The sequence below is a fragment of the Aureobasidium pullulans genome (assembly GCF_000721785.1).
Source record: "Aureobasidium pullulans EXF-150 unplaced genomic scaffold scaffold_3, whole genome shotgun sequence".
NCBI classification, from domain to species: Eukaryota; Fungi; Ascomycota; class Dothideomycetes; order Dothideales; family Saccotheciaceae; genus Aureobasidium; species Aureobasidium pullulans.
In genome coordinates this window covers 876,367-894,623 of record NW_021941023.1, presented here as the reverse complement: position 1 = coordinate 894,623, position 18,257 = coordinate 876,367, and the positions used below count along the sequence as shown (strand labels likewise).

Below are 18,257 nucleotides of genomic sequence, written 5' to 3'. Positions count from 1 at the left end.
GATGCTCTTCTATCTCCCTTTGTGCCCCTTGTCCGCCAATCGCAGCACTGTGCCTGTCAAGTCTCTAGAACATCTCGGTAATAAGTGATCCTTGTGCGAACATATGCTCAGCCTCCGGACGGGGTTGCACCTCCGTCAGACGAATCTCCACCATTCTGGATTACTGGACAGGAGCTCTTCCTAAAATCCTGTTCTGGCCATAGCCACAGCTTGTATGGCTGGATGCTATCAAAGCAGATACGAGGTCCATGCGTTACATGTCATGCTTTGAGTCCGAGTACTCGATAGTGACTAGCAGTGATGAAATTTCTGTGTTTGCGCGCGTTATGGTATCATGAGATGGCAAGTTCTAGTATGAACGCGTGTGCGACATGCTGGGCTGTTCTGATTGATCGCCAATTGGTCCCAGAGCTTCAGAAGCGAATCCATGCCACGCTGGATACTGGTGATCGGTCTGAGGTGCGGAGTTGTTGTACTGTGATTGATAGAACGCGGTACTTTGCTGAAACTCGGGAGGATATGTTGGGGTAATTAAAGGTTGCAGGTGCTGATGCGGACCGGGCGGCGCGACGGCCTCTGAAAGAGAGCCGATGGGCTCAGGGAAGTTCCAAGCAGGACGAGTGGTGTTGTTTGATGAATCCTGTCTTTTCCACACGCGCTGATTCAGCGACGAGAGAAGAGATTCCGAGTCGCGTTGGAATCGATCACGCCAGCTCATGTACCCCCATCTCAATCCGAACAAGCCAAGGCAATCCGTAAGCCGTTTTATGCAAGTAATGCTCCGCACGAGATTCTTCTGAAAGTCTCTTGGTGTATGAGGTGCTGTTGGTGGAGGTGCGGAGTCCACAGGAACGTGTGGTGGATCTGGAATTATGCCTGACAGCAGTCGATCTTCGTTGCCTTGCAGGACTTCGAGGAATTGACGACCGGTCATGTAGACTCGCATAGCGTCAAAGAAGCTCAAAGGGGCAGTCTTGACACGTTCATTTGCGTGAGACGTCATCTTTTCGGCGTATTGAATGCAATGCTCAAAGATGAGACTCTGTGCGAACGGTGCAACGAAAGGCATTCGTGGTGACGCTGCGAGGATATAGATATATGAGTACAGCAAGTTGAGTTCAAAGAACGTACGAACTTGCGGGCTCATATTGGGCGACAGCCCATCGAACCAGCTTTTCATCGCCTCGCAGGAGCGCCATATCGTGGGATAGGGATCTGACAATGGTATCCGGCCCGACTGAAACAGTTCGGTATACCAATCGGATTGGATCCTTCTCAGGTTGAAAAGGTCAGTTGCTGACCCGAAGCTATTGAACAGAATATGGTTTGAATCGTCTCTGGTCTCTGGTCGACCTAGCGTTTGTGTTGTAGAGAATGGAAGGGCCACATTGGCAGAATCGTCCGAAAACGAGAAAGCTCGGGACTGTATCAGACTTGTCGATCTGTCGAAACCATAGACGCACCAGAAAACCCTTCTGCGCAGCTCTAGCTTCGCTTTCGAGATGGAAGCGCTCCTAGGTGGGTCTTGGTGGAGACCCAGATCGACCATAGCGCGGGAGGCTGCGCCTATCAGTCCCCAGCTGTCGAAATGATGAGGATCAATCATGGAATATTCGTGTAAGAGTAGCATGGCTTGTACGCTCGCGATTGACCCTGGACGAAGAACATGTTCAGCGTGGGCCAACGCGGCGGAAACATGGCCGATGGCTGCCATATAGTTTCCGTCACCTCGCTGTTGCATTCGGCCGGCGTGTGCAATCGCGAGAACCAACCGGACGGAAAATTCGTCGAACGGTGATGCTATGAAGCCCTTTGATTCCTCAGCCCGATACACAGCATCGATAGACGCGTAGAAACTCGACTCCTCAAAAAAGGGGTACATCACAAAGAAGTTCTCAAAGTAGTGTCTGATAGTGATCATGGCCTCGTTTCGCGGTGGCAGAGGTGTAACAAATCCAGTGGGTAGAGAGTCCTTGGTGCAAGCAGAAAGGACCATACGAGCATAAGACATGCTTGACGTGAATCCGTAGAAATCTCGCGCGGTAGCATTTACGGTCCTATCATTCGTCAACACAGAACAAGGGTAGTCAAGGGAAGAAGACCAACAAGTAGCCAAAGTCGGAGACTAAGTCATCAATTTCTTGGGCTTCATGCCTCTTTGAGGCTTTGTTGCCTCCTTCGGACGATGCATGTCTCTGTACTGCGCCTTCGTAATTGTTGTGCTCGTGAGCGGTCACGACTGAGGCTTTTCTCTGGTGAGACTCTTGCAGTCTACGCTCAAGCTTCTCTATCCTCGTTTCCAAGGTAGAGACGTAGCTTCGCTCTTTACCTCTGGCAAATTGATCATTGGTGCTTGAGCATTCTGCTTGCTTTCCGGACCTCTCGCAAGCAGTGCATGCCTAGTACCGTTAGGTTCATGCAGGACGAGAGAGTGAGTCAAGGGCAGGCTCACCGGAAGTTTACCATCACATTTGATCTTAGCGGACCTGCATCGCGAGCATGCGGCGACAGGACGGCTGACCCTGAGTAGAGGAGTCTCAAAAACCATAGGATCGAGATCTCTGATTGTGGCTTGAATGGCTTTTGCGCATTGTCAGTCAGGACTCATGGAAAGGTACAGGCAGAAAGACGGAATGAAGTCCGTAGGTCAACAGCGCTGTAGCATTCACGATGTCAAGATTGACTTACGGACGAAGGATTTTCTGGACCTAATGCGGGAGACGGTGTCAAAAACTGGTGTCAAGGCTGAGGCCAAGGGCGTTTGTTTGGAGTGACCAGGGAAAAGAAAGGCGATCTTAGTGGGTTTGACAAGACGCGGCTCTGCGAAAGACCCCTCTTCTGCTCTTCTGGGGAAAAGCCGAGGACTTTTTGGACGGCCAGAGACTGCGCAGTGCGAACAGGATGATTTTCGTGAACAGCAAATCAGATAGCAGAGAAGGGACAAACAGAGCGAGGCTTGTATATTTCTGGTTAGAGTTGGCCGGATCTGACAAGGCTTGCCGTGGGATACGAACGGCTTTTTTCAAGCAACGGCTATGAATTTGCAATGATTTGTTTCGCAGAGTTTGCTCTCGGGTAGACGAGGCATGTCGATGTTGAACAAGAGTAATCTCCACCCCATAGCAATGCGGAGCTTGTATGCCGGACTCGTATAACATCAACATCCGAGAAGTGCTTGGGTCGAAGCAGAGAGATTTGCGACAGGGCGACTTTAACCTCGCTCGATAAAGTAATTACCCAAACAGGCATCGGACCCTTGCCAGCGGTTGGTAGTTCGTCCCCACGGCAGCTGAGAAGTGGATCCTTGTCGAAAGCGAATCTGCTTGCGCTGAGACAGAAGTCGTCGCTTTGTACAGGTGGGCGGTTGCGATTTGCGGTATGAGGCGTACCAAGCGATCGATAACCCCTCTGTAGAGAAAGTCTCTGAGTGTCTTTGGATCGAGCTCTGGCTGCCTCCTGTTTGAGGATGCAAGCCTCAGCAACAGCACATGATGGGTCGGCCAAGGGCAAGGGCAGCTCTGGGGCAGCAGCGACCGATGACAGCTCGTCGCGAGTCGCTCACACTCTGACGGCATGTTCGAGATGCAGACAGGTACGGATACCGTGTCGCGAGGCAGCGTGCCCATGCGAAAGCTAACACGATGCAGCGCAAAACACGATGCGACCCTGGTCTGCCACGCTGCGGACCCTGCGAGCGGACAAACTCGGTGTGCGAATACTGGGACCCGGCCAAAGGAAAGAACGTCAACCGCGACTACGTCGTCTACCTACAACAGCGAGTGCGCCAACTCGAGCTGGAGCTGGAGAAGGTCGAGAACGATGAAGGACATGACGACCCCGAGGTCATGGTGCGCAGCGGTGCCGGCGTCAAGCTGCAGGAGCACGACGAGACAAAATACCTGGGTCCGTCCAGCGGCACTCAGATCACCCGCCTGGTCATGCAGCTGGCCAAGCACTTTACAGACTCAAAGTCCATCAAGGAGATTGTCAACGAGAGCAAAGCCCGCCAGGTCAAGGCCCTCTACGCTGAAGAGGCCTCCAAGCCCACCTCCAAGATCTATCCCCTGACCAGTGATGTCGCCGCCGAGGACCTCCCCAACCGCAGCCTGACCGACCTCCTGATCCAGCTATACAACCTCAAGGTCCAGCCCATGTACCCTGCCCTTCACGAGCCTTCATTCGCCAAGGATGTCGATGTTGTCTATAGTGGCAGTCCTGATCCTTATCAGAATTACATCGTCCGCATGGTCATCGCCATCAGTTTGCAAAAGATGGACACCCAATACGCTGGTCTTGCCGACAGCTACTACCTGGCTGCCTTGCAGTACCTGACTCCTGTCATCCGTCCTATGGACCTGAGGACCCTCCAAGCTTTCGCCATGATCGCCGAGTATTCTCTGTTGACTCCTACTCGAACTGCCATCTACTATGTCATGGGTCTTGCTGTTCGTCTCTCTCAGTCGCTTGGCATCAACGAGGAACGCACCATCACTCGCACTCAATCTGGTGGTAAAGCCGATTGTCTCGAAGTTGATATGCGCCGTCGCCTTTTCTGGTGCACATTTGTCATGGAACTCGGTTTGTCTCATGCTTTGGGCCGTCCATCCATCCTGGCCACACACCAGGATCACATTGACGTCGAGTTCTTCGAGGCCGTCAGTGACGAATACATTACGCCTGAAGGTATTCTTCCTGGTGCTCCTAGGCCAAACTTGAAAAAGTGGATCGCCATTCATTTCTTTAAAATGCGCATGCTTCAACTCGAAATTCGAAGAAAACTGTACCAGAAGAAGAGACCAACACCCAAGGACGACAAAGACATATGGTTCTTGCAGATGAACGCAAAACTTGAGTCCTGGAGAGACGCCAGTCCGACAAAGGATGAAGGCAGCGGTCTCAACAAAGTTTGGTTCATTGGAAGATACAATACCATGATTGTCTTCCTGTATAGGCCATCGCCACAGGTACCCAGACCATCTGTATCTGCCGCCTTGAAAGTCTTTGAAGCTTGTCGGTACAACATCTACCTACAAAGAGAGCAGATAACCATGGGCAACGTCGATCTGACATGGATTTTCACTCAAGCAATCTTTATGGCCATTAACAGTCTTCTGTGGTCGTTGTCCTTCGCTGAGGTGCGCAAGCAGAATCCCAGACAAGACGTGCAAAAGCATTTGCAAACTGCAATGGAAGCTATCCGACTCGGTTCAGAACGCTGGCCTGGTGTTTTGTCAGCTATTGAGCTATACCATGATCTGATCTCAGCAATCTTGAAGGCCTACGACAAAGACGGCGACATTCCACTTCAAGAGGCTACTCCATCTGACAGCGCTTCTCCTGGAGGAAATCCTTACTCACCAAATGCCAGTCATTCGCGAGGCGCGAGTCCTGGAACAATCTCGACTGTTTCAATAGCCACACCTCCAGAGAGGATCCCCTCCTTTGGCACTTTCCACAACACGAGTGTCGAGCACCCTCCACCAATGCCGTACCAGCCATCCGAGCACCCGAACGTGACGCCTCCAGTTTATCAGAATAATCAAGCGCCACAATCTATACCACGCATCAGCGGCCCAGAAATCTCGCCGGGCGCATATCAGACGACACAAACTAATCAGTCATCATATTTCCAGCCTCTTCCCGCCAACTTCCCAGAACTACCAGGAGCTAACTGGGGCGCACAATACAACTCTTCAGGCCAGAGAGGAACTCCCCCTTCCTATAGCCCATACGGCTTGTCTCCCTCTAGCAATGGATTGGCACCGCCTACTTCCTATCCGGCATCCTCGCCCCTCTATGGACCAGGGGATCCAGCCCAGCAAACTGCTGAGAATCTGATGGCCAATCCTGGTTTTTGGGGACAAGACATGTCACAATTCGGCTCCGGTCTCGATCATGCTCAACAAACCGAACTTATGCATTCATTGGAGACTTCTGGCATGGAAGACATCCAGCACATGATCAGTAACACTTTGCGTGCATTCGGCCAGAGACCGCAGAATGGTTGAAAGCATTGGTTCTCAGGACAACGAAGTTATACACCCCTTCAGTGCATCACCTCTTGCGGTGACAGTTTCTCCTACGCATCGACGGACTCCCGCTTCAGAATGTCCACGCAGGGGTGCGCGATATTTGGCCGGGAGCACTTCTCACGTTGATCTGCAACCCAGTCGGTGCTCTCAGCTTTGGCCGAGCGTCCTTGATGACGGATTGGCCCTATGATCAATGTCTCTCGACCCCCGGCGCGATTGTGTTCCTCCGCTCTCGCAAAATCCTACGCTAAACCAGCATTAGGCGTCGAAGGGAAGGAATTGCAAGGAAGAGGAAGTGGCTCTACATGACCACATCAACACGAACATGAGCCTGAACATGAACAGAAATACTGCATCACACAGGAAGAGATGAGGACAGACAGAGTCACACCAGCATCACAAGAACGAGCACATTTGGATCAACAGAACCATTTTACACAGAAGCAGATTAGCATACAGATAGAACATTTACTCGAAGTGCACCAAGCATGTATCAGCACTTTCACACCATTTGAGATAACGGGTCGGAAAGGCAATGGTTTGGGGGGATTTGATTGAGAGTGGAGCTGTCACTAGTTATCTGCCTGCAAAGTTCTAGTCATCGCCAGTCCGACTTGCCGAGAGTGGTGTAGAGAAAATCACAAAAGCAAAAAGTGTGAACCACTCCAAAGACGAAGCAAAGAACAAGGGGGTGGGTGTGAGAATGATGTTAGTGTGTGAGAGAGCAAGACATTCAGAAGTCGATCAGAGAAAAAAGGAGAGGAACATTCATTGTGAGAAAAACAAGAGACCTTGTGATAACATTGACCATTAAAAAAACAAAATCTCGAAAATGGGGATTGTAAATAGAATGTGAAAAAAGCAAGAGGAACAATAAACAAAACGTATGGGGCAACAAGTCCGAAAATCATATTGCAAAAAAAAGGGGAAATATGTGTATCGCAAGTACAAAGCCTCCCAGAGTGGTGTTGTGTGTTGAACCCAAATATGAGAAGAGCCTCGCATGTAGTAAACCATTTCCATATCTCGTTCTCGTTCTCATTCGTCGATCGTTTGGTCTCGTTCTGCTCGATCGTCATGTTTGTGATGCAGATCAGTATCGATACTGATGAATGCTGCCATGTAAGGTCCGGAACGCCTAATGAGTAGCCCTGGATGTGGCAGTGATGTATGCTCTTCGTTGTGCATGGCGCCGTGTAAAGCAAAAAGAAAAAGCCAGATGTTCGAAGTGGAGCGGACAGCGCATCAAAAAGGGGACAAAAAGCAGAAATCAATAGTCTTGGGGGTATGGGGTATGCCGAAAGGAAGGAAAAACAAATGATCAAGATGCTGTGAAGCATGTGGGGGGTACGCGAGGCAGCCCCCTATCTATTCGAACGCAACGTGTGCATAGGACCAGCCTAGTCAACCGAGGCGGTAGCCGGGCTTAGAGGTCGTTGATGGTGAACTCATCTTCCTCTTTGAAGACAGGCTCGTCGGTTGAGGGCCAGTAACCTTGGACAGGGCTGATACCACCACTTCCACTTTGGAAGCCAGGGCTGAGGCTTTGACCGTAGTTGGACTGACCTTCCTGTCCGTGCAAAGGTTCACCTGCGAGGTTTGTGTGGCCAGGGACACGAAGTCCTGAGCCATGGCCTCTGCTATAGTCCTGAAGGTTGCCAGTGGCAATGAGCTTCTGCATGAGCTCAGATACTTCGGTCTGCATGCGTCTCTCGTCTTCGGTCACGGGAGCGGACCAGTCATCACCTCGAGCACGAAGTCTTGCCTTCAGTTCGGCATTCTCCTCGAGAGTGTGCTTCAAGTGCCACAACAAGTCTCTGGTCCAGGCGACACTTCCGTTCAGAATGTCGCCTTTGTTGGGACCTTTGTCTTTGTCGTCCATAGGCAAGCCAGTTCCTACACTGGTGGTGGTGGCTCTTCTGCCGTTGCCTCCAGCCAGTAGAGACGTGGCCTGGGAAGGCGACATGCCTGTAGCAACAATGGACGGCGAGAGCGGAGCATTTGTTTGGAGGTGCTTTCGGACTCTTTCATCCTCCAGTCTGTGCATAGGAACGAGGCTAGCGAGATCCTGAATGCGTTCGTTGATGTTGTCTCGTCTTCTACGCTCAACCAGGTTGTGCGACTCTCTTCTGCGCTTCCTCTTGGCCTCTTGGGTCTGGAAGGCTGGTGGGTTCTCCATCTTGGCGGGCAACGACGATGCTATCTTGCCGTTGGCACCTGCATTCGACGACTTGAGGACCTCTGTGATCTGAGGGTGTTGCTGGTGTTGCATCAGTGGGTTCGACGGGGAGCCGAAGGGAGAGACGTCTTGCCAGGAGTGAGGATTCGACACATTTTCCCAGTTGTTGACACTTGAGTTGTGTCTGTGCCCAACGATGGCGCGAGGCTGCTGTGACATGGTCGTGGCAGGGTACTCGGGCTCACCCAGGTGGAGATTGGAGATACCAGGGGTGTTTGGTGTTGCGGGTGAGCGCGAGTCGGAGATCTTGCGTTCCATCTGGTGGACTTGCGGGGCGTTCAAGCCATTCAGATAGCCACCGGTAGTGGGTACGCTGTATTGGGGACGGAACTGGCCATAGTTGAAGTCGTTGACGAAGGGAGATTGGATAGGAGCACCCTCGGGGGTCGATGAGTAGAAGTTATTGTTGTTGCCATTGATGTGCTGCTGGCCCATTGACATCGGCATGCTTCCTTGGGTAAGGAAGTGCTGGTTCATGTTGTTGTTGTTGGTGTTGAACTGGCCTTGGTTCATACTGACGTGGTGGTGACCATCGTCCATGGTGATGCCGTCAAGTAGCTCATCGTCGGCAAGGCCTGAGTTTCCCATGTTGAAACTCGATGACATGTTCTGAGGGGCAAAGGCCGAGTTGAAGTTGGAGTTACCCATGGCGTGGTCGCCATTGCCGTTCATGCCGTTCTGCATGTGATGGTTCATGTTGAAGGCTGACGACTGCTGATATTGATGTGATTGGAAGTTGAAGTCGGTAGGCTCAGACTTGATATAAGGAGAACCAGCACCGGCCATTTCGGGCTTGACTGCCAACGAATCAAACTCGAAGGGTTCGTCGAAGGTGAACTCAAGCGGCGAGTCGTGTTGTGGGTTGTTGTTGTCTTGATGCGTCTCGAAGGGTGGAAAGGTGGTCAATGATGTTGGAGCTGGTCAAGCAGGAGCGTTAGTCGCACTTTCTTTTTCCGAATTAGGAAAGCAACGCCCGTGATCGTCACAAGCCTGGCCCGTGGGTCCGAGGCAGCAACGAGCATGTGATAGTGCGATGTGGGATGGATGAGCAATACTTACAGACTATAGGCATCACTTTGAATGTCTTGTGATGATGCGAGCAATTGGCAGCTGTGAAGCTACGCTTGAACAAAAAGTCAAAGGGCAGATCTCGAGAGGCGGGATATCTGCAGGCACAAGAAACGGTTTGCTTCAAAGGCCAAGCGATGTATCGCGGGAAGCAGTTCGGTTGGTCGAGTCGCTCCAGTCAGATCGTGTCTCAGCGGTTGTGGAATGGTTAGCCGTGTCGCACGACAGCTGTGACGGTGTCGTGGTAGATGACGTCGCGCGTATCTGCTCTTATATGTTCGGTCGAGGCGGCTGCAGGTCTGTAGTGCAATAGAGTTAGCATCAGAGAAGGTGAGGATAGACGTAGATGTGAGGTGGGTTATATGGACAGGGCCCAGAGGCAGCGAGCGCATGAACGCATGACGATGCCAGGGAAGCGGTTTCAGCCGGATCACCACCCGACAGCGTGTCTGCTGTCAGGGAGCAGAGCGGCTGCATACTGTGCAAGCGCGACACAAGCGACACAGGCTGGCTGTCAAGCCATAAATAGGGAAGGGGAAAGGAAAGGAAAGGTAGGGCAGCACTCACCTGGCAGGCGTGTTTCGCTCGCTCTGTGCCCAAGGCAGGCAACAATGAGACGACGGCGGGCAGATGGCACAAAAGTATTTGTTGCGCTTTGTGTGGGCGCGACAGGGAGGGATAGCGGGGCAGCAGCAATGCGCCGTGCTACAGAAATATGGCGGACGTGGAGTAGGACACTCGCACGAGCAGGGAAGCGGCGGACGGCGGGGTGCTTTTGCGCCGAGGGAAGGTGCCAAGACAGTCGACAACCCAGTCCGAGTCAGCCGGTGAGGAATGTGTCAGAGAGAAACCCCCCGAGATGTAGTCTCGAGAAGGGGTGTGTGCTGTGAGTCGTCGTCGCTGCTGTGTGTGAGACGGCGGCGATAGAGGAAGGTGGAGAGGAGGGGGAAAGAGCGAAGAAAGGGCGAGTCGAGTCAATTAGCACGACCCCGTCTTTGCTGTCGTTGCTTTCTCCAGACTTGGCCGTTTCAAGGCGGTCAAGGGTCGAAGCTCAGTGTGGGATGGCGCCGGGCGAATTGCGGGCAGGGCTTGGGCCAGGGCGATCAGCGCGGAGGATAATCAAAGTCAAAGATGTTGATTTATTTTGATCAAGGTAGAGTACGAGAGTCTGTACTGATACTGTGCTGCGGCGGCGGCGTGCAGGATGCGGTACCAGAGGACTTGCTAAGGTGAGAGGATGCGGTCTAAGCGAGCAAGAGCAGGTTCTCGAGCGACAGGATGATAGAGCTGACCAAAGGGGACTGATCGTGTTGCGCCGTCGAGGAAAAGGCGGGCTCCGTATACATATATACCCCCCGATCCGTCCAAACGCCTCTCACCCTGAGGCTCTGGCCTGTAAAGGAGGGCGGCCGTGACGACTGCACTCGAGATACCGTCTCACGCTAGGGCACGACAGAGTGACTCGTGTGCAGGACATGATCCACATTGCCGGAGCGCCCTGCCTTGTATTTTTGTAAATGCCCTTCGCAGACTAAATTATGTATGTACAAACGGTGTCTGAGCGCGTCAAAACCTGCTGCTGAGCCACAGATAGCAGCGGCCACACTTGAGGCGGGCCTGGCACACACACACACCATCCCTCCTCCTGTGCTCTCTCGCACGCAGGCAGCTTCGTATCTGCCTGCCAGGTCGTTGCGGCTTGCCCCAAGCTCAAACGGCGATAGCAACAACAGCAGCGATCCAGCGATCCTCGCCCCCGAGACAGACTTGTCAAGTATGCAATATAACATGCCTCTGCAATTGCGCTGACATGGTCTCGGGTCGGCTGTCGAGACAAAGCGCCCTTGACACCGGAAAGACGAGGCCGGCGACGCCTCGAATCACAGACGAACAAGGTGACGAAGAGTGCAAGTCTCGCAGCAGCAGAGCCGGGAGACGTTGCGGAGGACTCGCTGGAGGCAGTCGTTCTGGAGCCAAGCATTTCCGCGCTAGCTCGGGCCGGCGCTGGATTGGCTTGAGCGTGCTTGCATGATTGGAACTCGGTGTGGAGGCCTGTCGTCTCTCCAAGCTCGAATGCCACAAATTGCGCGCGACCAAATCACAAGGAGCAAGTGCTTGTCCGGCGGTACCTATTTCGACACAGAGAGTCACTTGGGCCTTGTCCACGCCGATCATCTGCACTCTGCACGCAATCCCGCGCTTGCAGTCCACTGAGAGTCTGAGCCCACAAGCAGCACCGCACAGGCTCGCCGATTCGGCCTCCAAGCTCGTCCCCCAAGCTCGTCGTCAGGACTGCAGCCTTCAACGACTCTCGCCGACCTCCAGACCGCCTGCCCATTCCCGTCCCAATCGGTAGTTGCGGAGCTGCTGCTACGCTTCCCAGGACGCCCACGCGCTCTCCCGCTCCCTGCCGCACGCCCCTGCAGCAGTTAGGCTACTACGATACACTTCGCCGTAACCTGTCCGGCCTGTCCTGATCTGTCTTGATCCGTCCTGTCCTGTCCTCCGCTGCACCCACCCTCCGTCTCTGGCCCCCCCAACGCTCGCCATGGCCTCTTCGTCCTTTCGCGACTCGATGAACTCGCTGGGTTGGAGCCGCAGAGAGCCCGCCGCTACCCCCATAACGACATCCAATTCCTCGACCCCGTTCCTTGGCAAACTGCAATCGCTCAATCCCTTCGGACAGGGGGGCTATGTCAGACTGCCTCTGTACGAGAATGAGGCGCCAGGTGCACCGCTGCCCGCCCGCACCCGACGCGAAGAAGAAGAAGGGTGGTTTGCGCGTACGTGCCTACGTTTCTCCTGATATCATCACTTCCTCAAGCATGCTCTACATCGTATAATCTGGTGCACGAGGTTCCAGGTAGCTTGGAGCCAATCTGCGCCAGCTCGCGCTAGAAGGTGCTGCTTGAGGGACGCGAGTGACCATGGCAGAGTTCCTGCGTTTCCTGAGCTGCCCTGCCTTGGATTATCCAGACCGCTGACTTGACATTCCAGTTAGCCGTTGGGACCGCTTGCTCGTCTTTGGTGCCCTCAACCTCGCCGCAATCGCCCTTTTCGTCGTATGTTTCACTCTGATGCCAGTCTTGACCCTGCGCCCCAGAAAGTTTGCAATCCTGTAAGTCTGCTCTGTCCGGGTGGTGTGCGACCAAATTGCCGCATAATCATCATCTCTTTTTCTTGTCCCTCGACCTCATCAAACATCAACAACCCGCACTATCGTCTTTTGATATGGCGTTTTCATGCAGCCACGCGCGGTGGGGTCGCCGAATGGTTGCCACCCCGCCCAGCTTCGAGGCCTGGTCATGCGGCTGCTCCCATACCTCCCTTAGCTCCCGCTCCAGGGCACGAACAAGATTGCTAGCGTCTTTCTTATTCCTCTTACCAGCCATACATTCCTGTTGTGTGGCCACCTTTATCTCGACTCCGCACTGTCACTCGATTTAGCTGCTTTTCTCTGATCGCTCCAATTACCTCCTCTGCTCGCTCTTTGTTTACGGCCGCTACGGATAAGGCTAACGAATCACCAGATGGTCCATGGCTTCAGCTCTCTTCCTCACCTCCTGGGCCGTCATGATGGGTCCCTACACATACAGTGAGTCTTGTTGCCTGATCGCGTCGACTCGCAGATCATCCTAACGGCCGTACAGTCAAGCATCTGCTTTCGACCGAGCGTTTACCCTTCACTGGCACCTATTTCGGTTCCATCGCATTGACTCTGTACTTTGCGCTCGGTGTAAGTGAAGCTTATTTCCGTTGTTTACTTTATCGTAAACCTCCATCATGCAGACAATCTGTGTACTTGTATACTCCTGCTGCTGTCTCATTCGTCCCGTCTTTCTGCGACTCGGCATTACGAAGCATTTTACGCCAGCTGACCACTCATAGCTCCGGAGCACTCTTCTGACCTTGATATCCTCCATCATTCAACTCGTCTGCCTGGTGTGGTATTTGGTAAGCTACTTCCCAATGGGCTCTACCGGTCTGCGCTTCGCCGCAAGATTCGGAGGCAGCCGCATAACCGCTTGGATGAACGAGTAATCAGCGCATTTGTAAAATTCGGAGCTATTCCACGAAATGGCCAACGTCCGGTCAGCCTCTTACCAATCATTTCTACGTTTCTTACTGTACTTCTTCACGCACCGAGACTGTGGCTTGACGGCTGTTGGGCGTTCTAGCGCATCTTCAATTCGTACCCGCTCGTTCGCGTGCTACTCCTGAATCAGCCAGCTCGACGAAGGAACATCCAGATGCTGATAAGTTTTATGCCGAGACAATCCGTTTCCCTGTTTGAGAAAGCACTGGGCAACGGTTGACGCACGTACTATCAGCTTGATGTATCCACAATCCCTGTAATAGAAGCACTTGTATATCTCATTTGATCATGGCGCTCGGCGAGCTGAGCTTGCTGAAGGCGCGATGCGCAACGAGCCTGGCGCAAAGTGATGACGATATCCACAAACGTTTGATCACCGTCAACGCTCAAGCCGCAGTTGACCGCCTAACCAGCTGCATCAAATGGTCGATCGCGTTGAAGGAGGCACGGGATGGCGGTTAGAACTCCGAAGGGGCTTTGCCTTTTGGATGCAAGATTGAGTTTGCGCCATGTTCTCGATCTCCAATAAAGAACTCTCCGTATCCTTGCAACAACCCTGCAAGGGTCTTCTCAAATGCCAACTTGGTTCACGAGACACACAACCTAAGTCGTAAATCAAGACGGAGGAATTTCTGTGTCTTTAGACTCGTGCAGTGTGCTGACTTCAGTATGGTCTTCATGACCACGAAGAAGCCGCCGCGCATGCAATCAGGACAATCATCGCGCTTCAATTAATCTCGTGAGTCGCGATAGCGGGACTACACGGGCTCTAACGGCCGGAACCAAGATTTGTAAACTGTCAAATCCAACCTCACTCGTAGAATCAGAAGGCCAAGGTATGTACCTCCTCATATCATGGCGTCAAACGAGATTAGCATATTGGTATACGACGCAGAGGCCCGCCGAGTGTGCAAATATCGTGGTAAGAGACGCCATCTTCGGCAGATGCATTCGGGCCCTCTGACCGACTTGCACCCCACATTATGCCCCACTACTCCGCCTTGATGCGCGACGGCAGTGGAGCTTTCGGGAGAGACACGGTCGTCAGATACAGCGGAATATTATTTCACGTCAATTTCTCCCTCTTTCCCTCTTTCTCTTGTTTTTAGACTGTATCATCTGTGTATCCAAAAAAAAAATGGCACTCGCAAACAAGAAGGTGGAGAAGCTCGATCGCTCTGACGAGTATCAAAAGATATTCCAGTAAGCAATTCAAGCCAATTCAATGTAGATCAGCGTGCTGACCACCATGGAGCTGGGCGGAGACTCAGAAAGACGGAACTGTACCTTCCTTCGCAACCCGTAAGAACGATCCTTACGAGGCAAGTGAACTTCGCTTCAGTATGTCTCGGTGAAATTATTAACTCCTCGCAGTATCAAGCCGGGTTCAACAACCAGTATGAAATGATCCTGCATCAGGAGAATTCTTCACATTTCGGATCATTGGCAATGCGTGGTCCCAGAGGCGTCTTGACTGCATACAGACAGACTGTAGTGCGGCGTGATGGAGCAGCTTGGGGCATGAATTCCGGAAATTCGGGCCTGGAAACTGTATTATGCGTCTCAACAATCTTCTAAAGAGGCTGCTGCAAGGCGGCCAACTTCCATTTGATGGTTGGTGGCGGAACGCCCAAAATTTTCTTGAGGCCCGGATGTCTGGTTTTCAACACCCCTTGCTGCTTTGCCTTACGGTCTCGATCCATGGGAACGCTTTGCCATTGACTCGGGAAAGCGAAGAAATCCGTGTTCGTCACCTTCAATACTTCTGCTGACACAATTGTCTCATGTAGTTTCGAGTCAGAGGCTGTGCCTGGTACTATCCCTCGCGGCCAGAATAGCCCGCGATGCGTGCGATTCGGTCTGTACGCAGAACAAATGACTGCCTCTGCCTTTGTTGCACCAAGACACCTGAACAAGAATGCTTGGCTCTACAGATCGCGACCAGCAGTCGCACACCAGGGGTTTGTACGTCTGTCTCAGCTTGAAACTACCATTCTTAGACCTTCCCAATTCAAACCAGGGAAACACAGAAGGCTGACCCATCTTGACCAAACAGACCAACTTGCCTGATAACTCAAATACGGAAGCCAACTTTCTTCCTATCAACCCACGCGTCCATGTTTCGCCAACTCAACTTGCTTGGCTGCCCTTTGATGTTGCCGAAACGAAGCATGACTTTGTCGAGGGGCTTTGCAGCATTGCCGGATCTGGCGACCCAACATTGAGGGAGGGCCTGGCAACACACGTCTTTACTGCCAACGTCTCAATGGAGAACAAAGCATTTGTCAACTCTGATGGCGACTTTTTGATCGTCGCTCAACAGGGCGCACTGGACATTCAAACCGAGTTCGGAAAATTGTACGTCCAGCCAGGTGAGATCTGCGTAATTCAAAGGGGTCAACGCTTCAAGGTTCGTGTGGAAGGGCCAACCAGAGGCTATATCCTCGAGATTTGGGGTGCCAACTTTGAGCTGCCAGAACTTGGGGCAATCGGCGCCAACGGATTGGCCAACGCCAGAGACTTCTTGAGCCCTGTTGCGTACTACACAGTCACAAAAGACGACCCTTGGAAGATCGTGTACAAGCTTGGTGGCAAGTTTTTCGAAAGCAAGCAAAACCATTGTCCTTTCGATGTGGTCGCCTGGCATGGCAACTATGTGTACGTCTTGATTCCCCCCTGACTTTTACGGCCGAGTCTAATCATCTGCAGACCCTACAAGTACGATCTCACCAAATTTGTCAACATTGGAAGCATCAGTGTTGATCACATCGACCCTTCCATCTTCTGCGTCTTGACGGCACGCTCGCGCGACCCAGCAGCACCTCTGGCCGACTTTCTTATCTTTTCTCCTCGTTGGGACGTAGCCTCAAACACGTACCGTCCTCCATACTACCACCGCAACGTCGCTTCCGAGTTGATGGGTCTCATCTACGGTGAGTATGCCGGCCGCAGCGACGAGTTCCAACCGGGTGGCGTCAGTTTCGAATGCGGAATGGTTCCTCACGGTGTAGCGTATCAAGAGTTCAAGGCCGCCTCTGCGCAGCCTCCTCCAGAGATGCGCATCTCAGAGGGTGCAGTAGCCTTCATGTTTGAGAGCTCTAGGCCCTTCACCATCACCGATTGGGCCATGAAGAGCGACAAGATTCACGAGCATGATCCGGCTATGTGGGATGATTTGGTAGACAACTTCTCGGAGCATAAGGATGAGGTTGACGAGATCTTGGAGAAAGCGGGGAAGCTAAGCTTGTAGGCGTATGCATTCTTCGATGACCGATTGGTTGATGATGCACTTGTCAGTCGATAGATCATTTACTTGCCTGCTTTTGCATGTGAAGAAGTTCATTTTTCCTTAGCAAATCTAAGCTCGTATTCCCGACCATGTAGTCCTATTGTGCGCTAGGTAGATTCGAAACAGAGTAGGTGACACTTTGATAGGTGCTCGTCTATTCGGCTCTGAAACCAGGTCTCTTGCCAACTGTGACAGGTTTTGTCCTCTCTCTTGTGCATGGTGTTGCTTTTCCAACGCGCATCATGCATGATGGCGTTCGTCATGGCATGTCGATTTTCGTATCACATATGCTCATTTTGCTTGAGTACTCAGCCCCTTGGCCATGTGACAAGGCGATCCAAAAGCGGCCGCGTTTCCACGCCCACATGCACAAGCATTTTTGCTGCACATACGCCATACATGATTTTGACAGCCAATCATTCGGATATCGCGAACCGCACGAGTTTTGGAAGACACGGCAAGGCGGAATGCTGCACACAGCCGACGTCAAAACTGTTGCTCGTCTGGTCCGCGCGGTGGGTGAGCGCAAAACATGTTTCGGGATCACGAAGCCCCGCTACGTGACTGCGGGCAGCAGCATTGCTGTGATTATTGATTCAGCGCATATTGTTGACTCTCGCTTGGATCAATCGTCGTCGTCGTCGGATGAGTAGGCCGCGAGACCCAGTGCAGCAGCGGGTGCCGGGGATGTTGAAGCAGCGGCGGTCGCTGGTGCCTTGTCGACCTTGTCCAATACGGCCTTGTCTATGGCTGCGGCGGGTGGTTGCACATGTTTGGCCGACGCAGACTGGTCGGCAGGTGTAGGAGCGAGACTTGATGGAGGTGCATTCTTGTCGTCTGATGTTGTTGTTATCGCTCCAACTCCTGCATCTGGAGTCGTCTGTGCCATAGACGAAGAAGTCTTTCGCAATTTGAGGCCTGCAATGGCTTCCTTTTCCCGATTTCGTTTGCGCTTGCGAGCATTGAAAGCCCAAGTATCGCCTTCAGATTGATTGCTCGCTTCGGGTGCAGCTTCGCGGGAAGCCTTCTCGGTATCCTCTTGCTGCCGTCTGAAGGCCTCGAGCTGCTCGGCAGTTTCCTTTCTCACGGCATCCTCTTTCGCCCTTGTTGTTTCCATGACGGTGTCCAGAAATTCGACTTCATCCTGATCTAGTGATCTGAATTGGTTCTTAAGTTTGGCTGCCTGCGCAATTGTTCGTCAGTAAGTGCTAGGTCACGAGTAAGTGTTTTCCTCTACCTCTTCAAAGGCCTCTTGTTTCGCATCTAAGAGACGTCAGCATCGCTTTCTGTAAGAGTGACAAGTATCATCAGCGATCGATATTCGATCCGTACCTTTATTAGCCTGAAGAACCTCGTACAAGCTCTTCCCTTCGTGTTGTCTGCTCTCGTCCTCCTTTTTTCTTCGTACGGCTTCTATCTGTTCCTGCGCCTTCAACCACTCATCATCGCGCTCAGTAGGTTTATCCACGGTACCTCCAGAGACAAAACGCGACATGACTGAGGACTCGATGCAATGCACGATATAGCAATTGC

At 52.5% G+C, this 18,257-nt stretch overlaps 6 protein-coding genes across 6 annotated transcripts; 3 read left to right on the top strand and 3 right to left on the bottom strand.

The window, feature by feature from the left end:
- Window positions 1-349: 349 nt before the first annotated feature.
- M438DRAFT_372082 (uncharacterized protein) lies at window positions 350-2,548 on the bottom strand (the record flags this gene model as incomplete). The annotated part of the gene is made up of 3 exons (XM_029908326.1): window positions 350-2,057; window positions 2,107-2,399; window positions 2,453-2,548. The coding sequence occupies 3 exons, from the start codon at window positions 2,546-2,548 to the stop codon at window positions 350-352; spliced, it is 2,097 nt and encodes a 698-aa protein (XP_029763916.1).
- Window positions 2,549-3,466: 918 nt separating this feature from the next.
- On the top strand, window positions 3,467-6,008 carry M438DRAFT_332210 (uncharacterized protein; the record flags this gene model as incomplete). Its single annotated transcript, XM_029903475.1, has 2 exons — window positions 3,467-3,592; window positions 3,648-6,008. 2 exons carry the CDS (start codon window positions 3,467-3,469, stop codon window positions 6,006-6,008), a joined length of 2,487 nt encoding a protein of 828 aa, XP_029763915.1.
- A 1,450-nt stretch (window positions 6,009-7,458) lies between these two features.
- M438DRAFT_372080 (uncharacterized protein) lies at window positions 7,459-9,343 on the bottom strand (the record flags this gene model as incomplete). Its single annotated transcript, XM_029908325.1, has 2 exons — window positions 7,459-9,188; window positions 9,331-9,343. The coding sequence occupies 2 exons, from the start codon at window positions 9,341-9,343 to the stop codon at window positions 7,459-7,461; spliced, it is 1,743 nt and encodes a 580-aa protein (XP_029763914.1).
- A 2,261-nt stretch (window positions 9,344-11,604) lies between these two features.
- On the top strand, window positions 11,605-13,552 carry M438DRAFT_130829 (SFT2-domain-containing protein). The gene is made up of 5 exons (XM_029898825.1): window positions 11,605-12,122; window positions 12,337-12,457; window positions 12,870-12,934; window positions 12,990-13,075; window positions 13,228-13,552. Exons 1-5 carry the CDS (start codon window positions 11,888-11,890, stop codon window positions 13,378-13,380), a joined length of 660 nt encoding a protein of 219 aa, XP_029763913.1. The 5' UTR covers window positions 11,605-11,887; the 3' UTR covers window positions 13,381-13,552.
- A 975-nt stretch (window positions 13,553-14,527) lies between these two features.
- On the top strand, window positions 14,528-17,091 carry M438DRAFT_342854 (homogentisate 1,2-dioxygenase). The gene is made up of 6 exons (XM_029904858.1): window positions 14,528-14,638; window positions 14,691-14,757; window positions 14,810-14,832; window positions 15,226-15,400; window positions 15,492-16,093; window positions 16,145-17,091. The coding sequence occupies exons 1-6, from the start codon at window positions 14,574-14,576 to the stop codon at window positions 16,683-16,685; spliced, it is 1,473 nt and encodes a 490-aa protein (XP_029763912.1). The 5' UTR covers window positions 14,528-14,573; the 3' UTR covers window positions 16,686-17,091.
- Window positions 17,092-17,349: 258 nt separating this feature from the next.
- On the bottom strand, window positions 17,350-18,219 carry M438DRAFT_352507 (uncharacterized protein; the record flags this gene model as incomplete). Its single annotated transcript, XM_029906796.1, has 3 exons — window positions 17,350-17,907; window positions 17,962-17,987; window positions 18,057-18,219. The coding sequence occupies 3 exons, from the start codon at window positions 18,217-18,219 to the stop codon at window positions 17,350-17,352; spliced, it is 747 nt and encodes a 248-aa protein (XP_029763911.1).
- Between the last annotated feature and the right edge of the window lie 38 nt (window positions 18,220-18,257).

Excerpts from the sequence above, each read along its gene's own strand:
- M438DRAFT_342854 (XM_029904858.1), top strand. The coding sequence starts at position 14,574 with ATGGCACTCGCAAACAAGAAGGTGGAGAAGCTCGATCGCTCTGACGAG. Across the intron at positions 14,758-14,809 it reads GTAAGAACGATCCTTACGAG|TATCAAGCCGGGTTCAACAA; the intron begins GCAAGTGAACTT and ends AACTCCTCGCAG. Across the intron at positions 14,833-15,225 it reads CAAGCCGGGTTCAACAACCA|TTTCGAGTCAGAGGCTGTGC; the intron begins GTATGAAATGAT and ends TGTCTCATGTAG.
- M438DRAFT_130829 (XM_029898825.1), top strand. The coding sequence starts at position 11,888 with ATGGCCTCTTCGTCCTTTCGCGACTCGATGAACTCGCTGGGTTGGAGC. Across the intron at positions 12,935-12,989 it reads GATGGGTCCCTACACATACA|TCAAGCATCTGCTTTCGACC; the intron begins GTGAGTCTTGTT and ends ACGGCCGTACAG. Across the intron at positions 13,076-13,227 it reads CTCTGTACTTTGCGCTCGGT|CTCCGGAGCACTCTTCTGAC; the intron begins GTAAGTGAAGCT and ends GACCACTCATAG.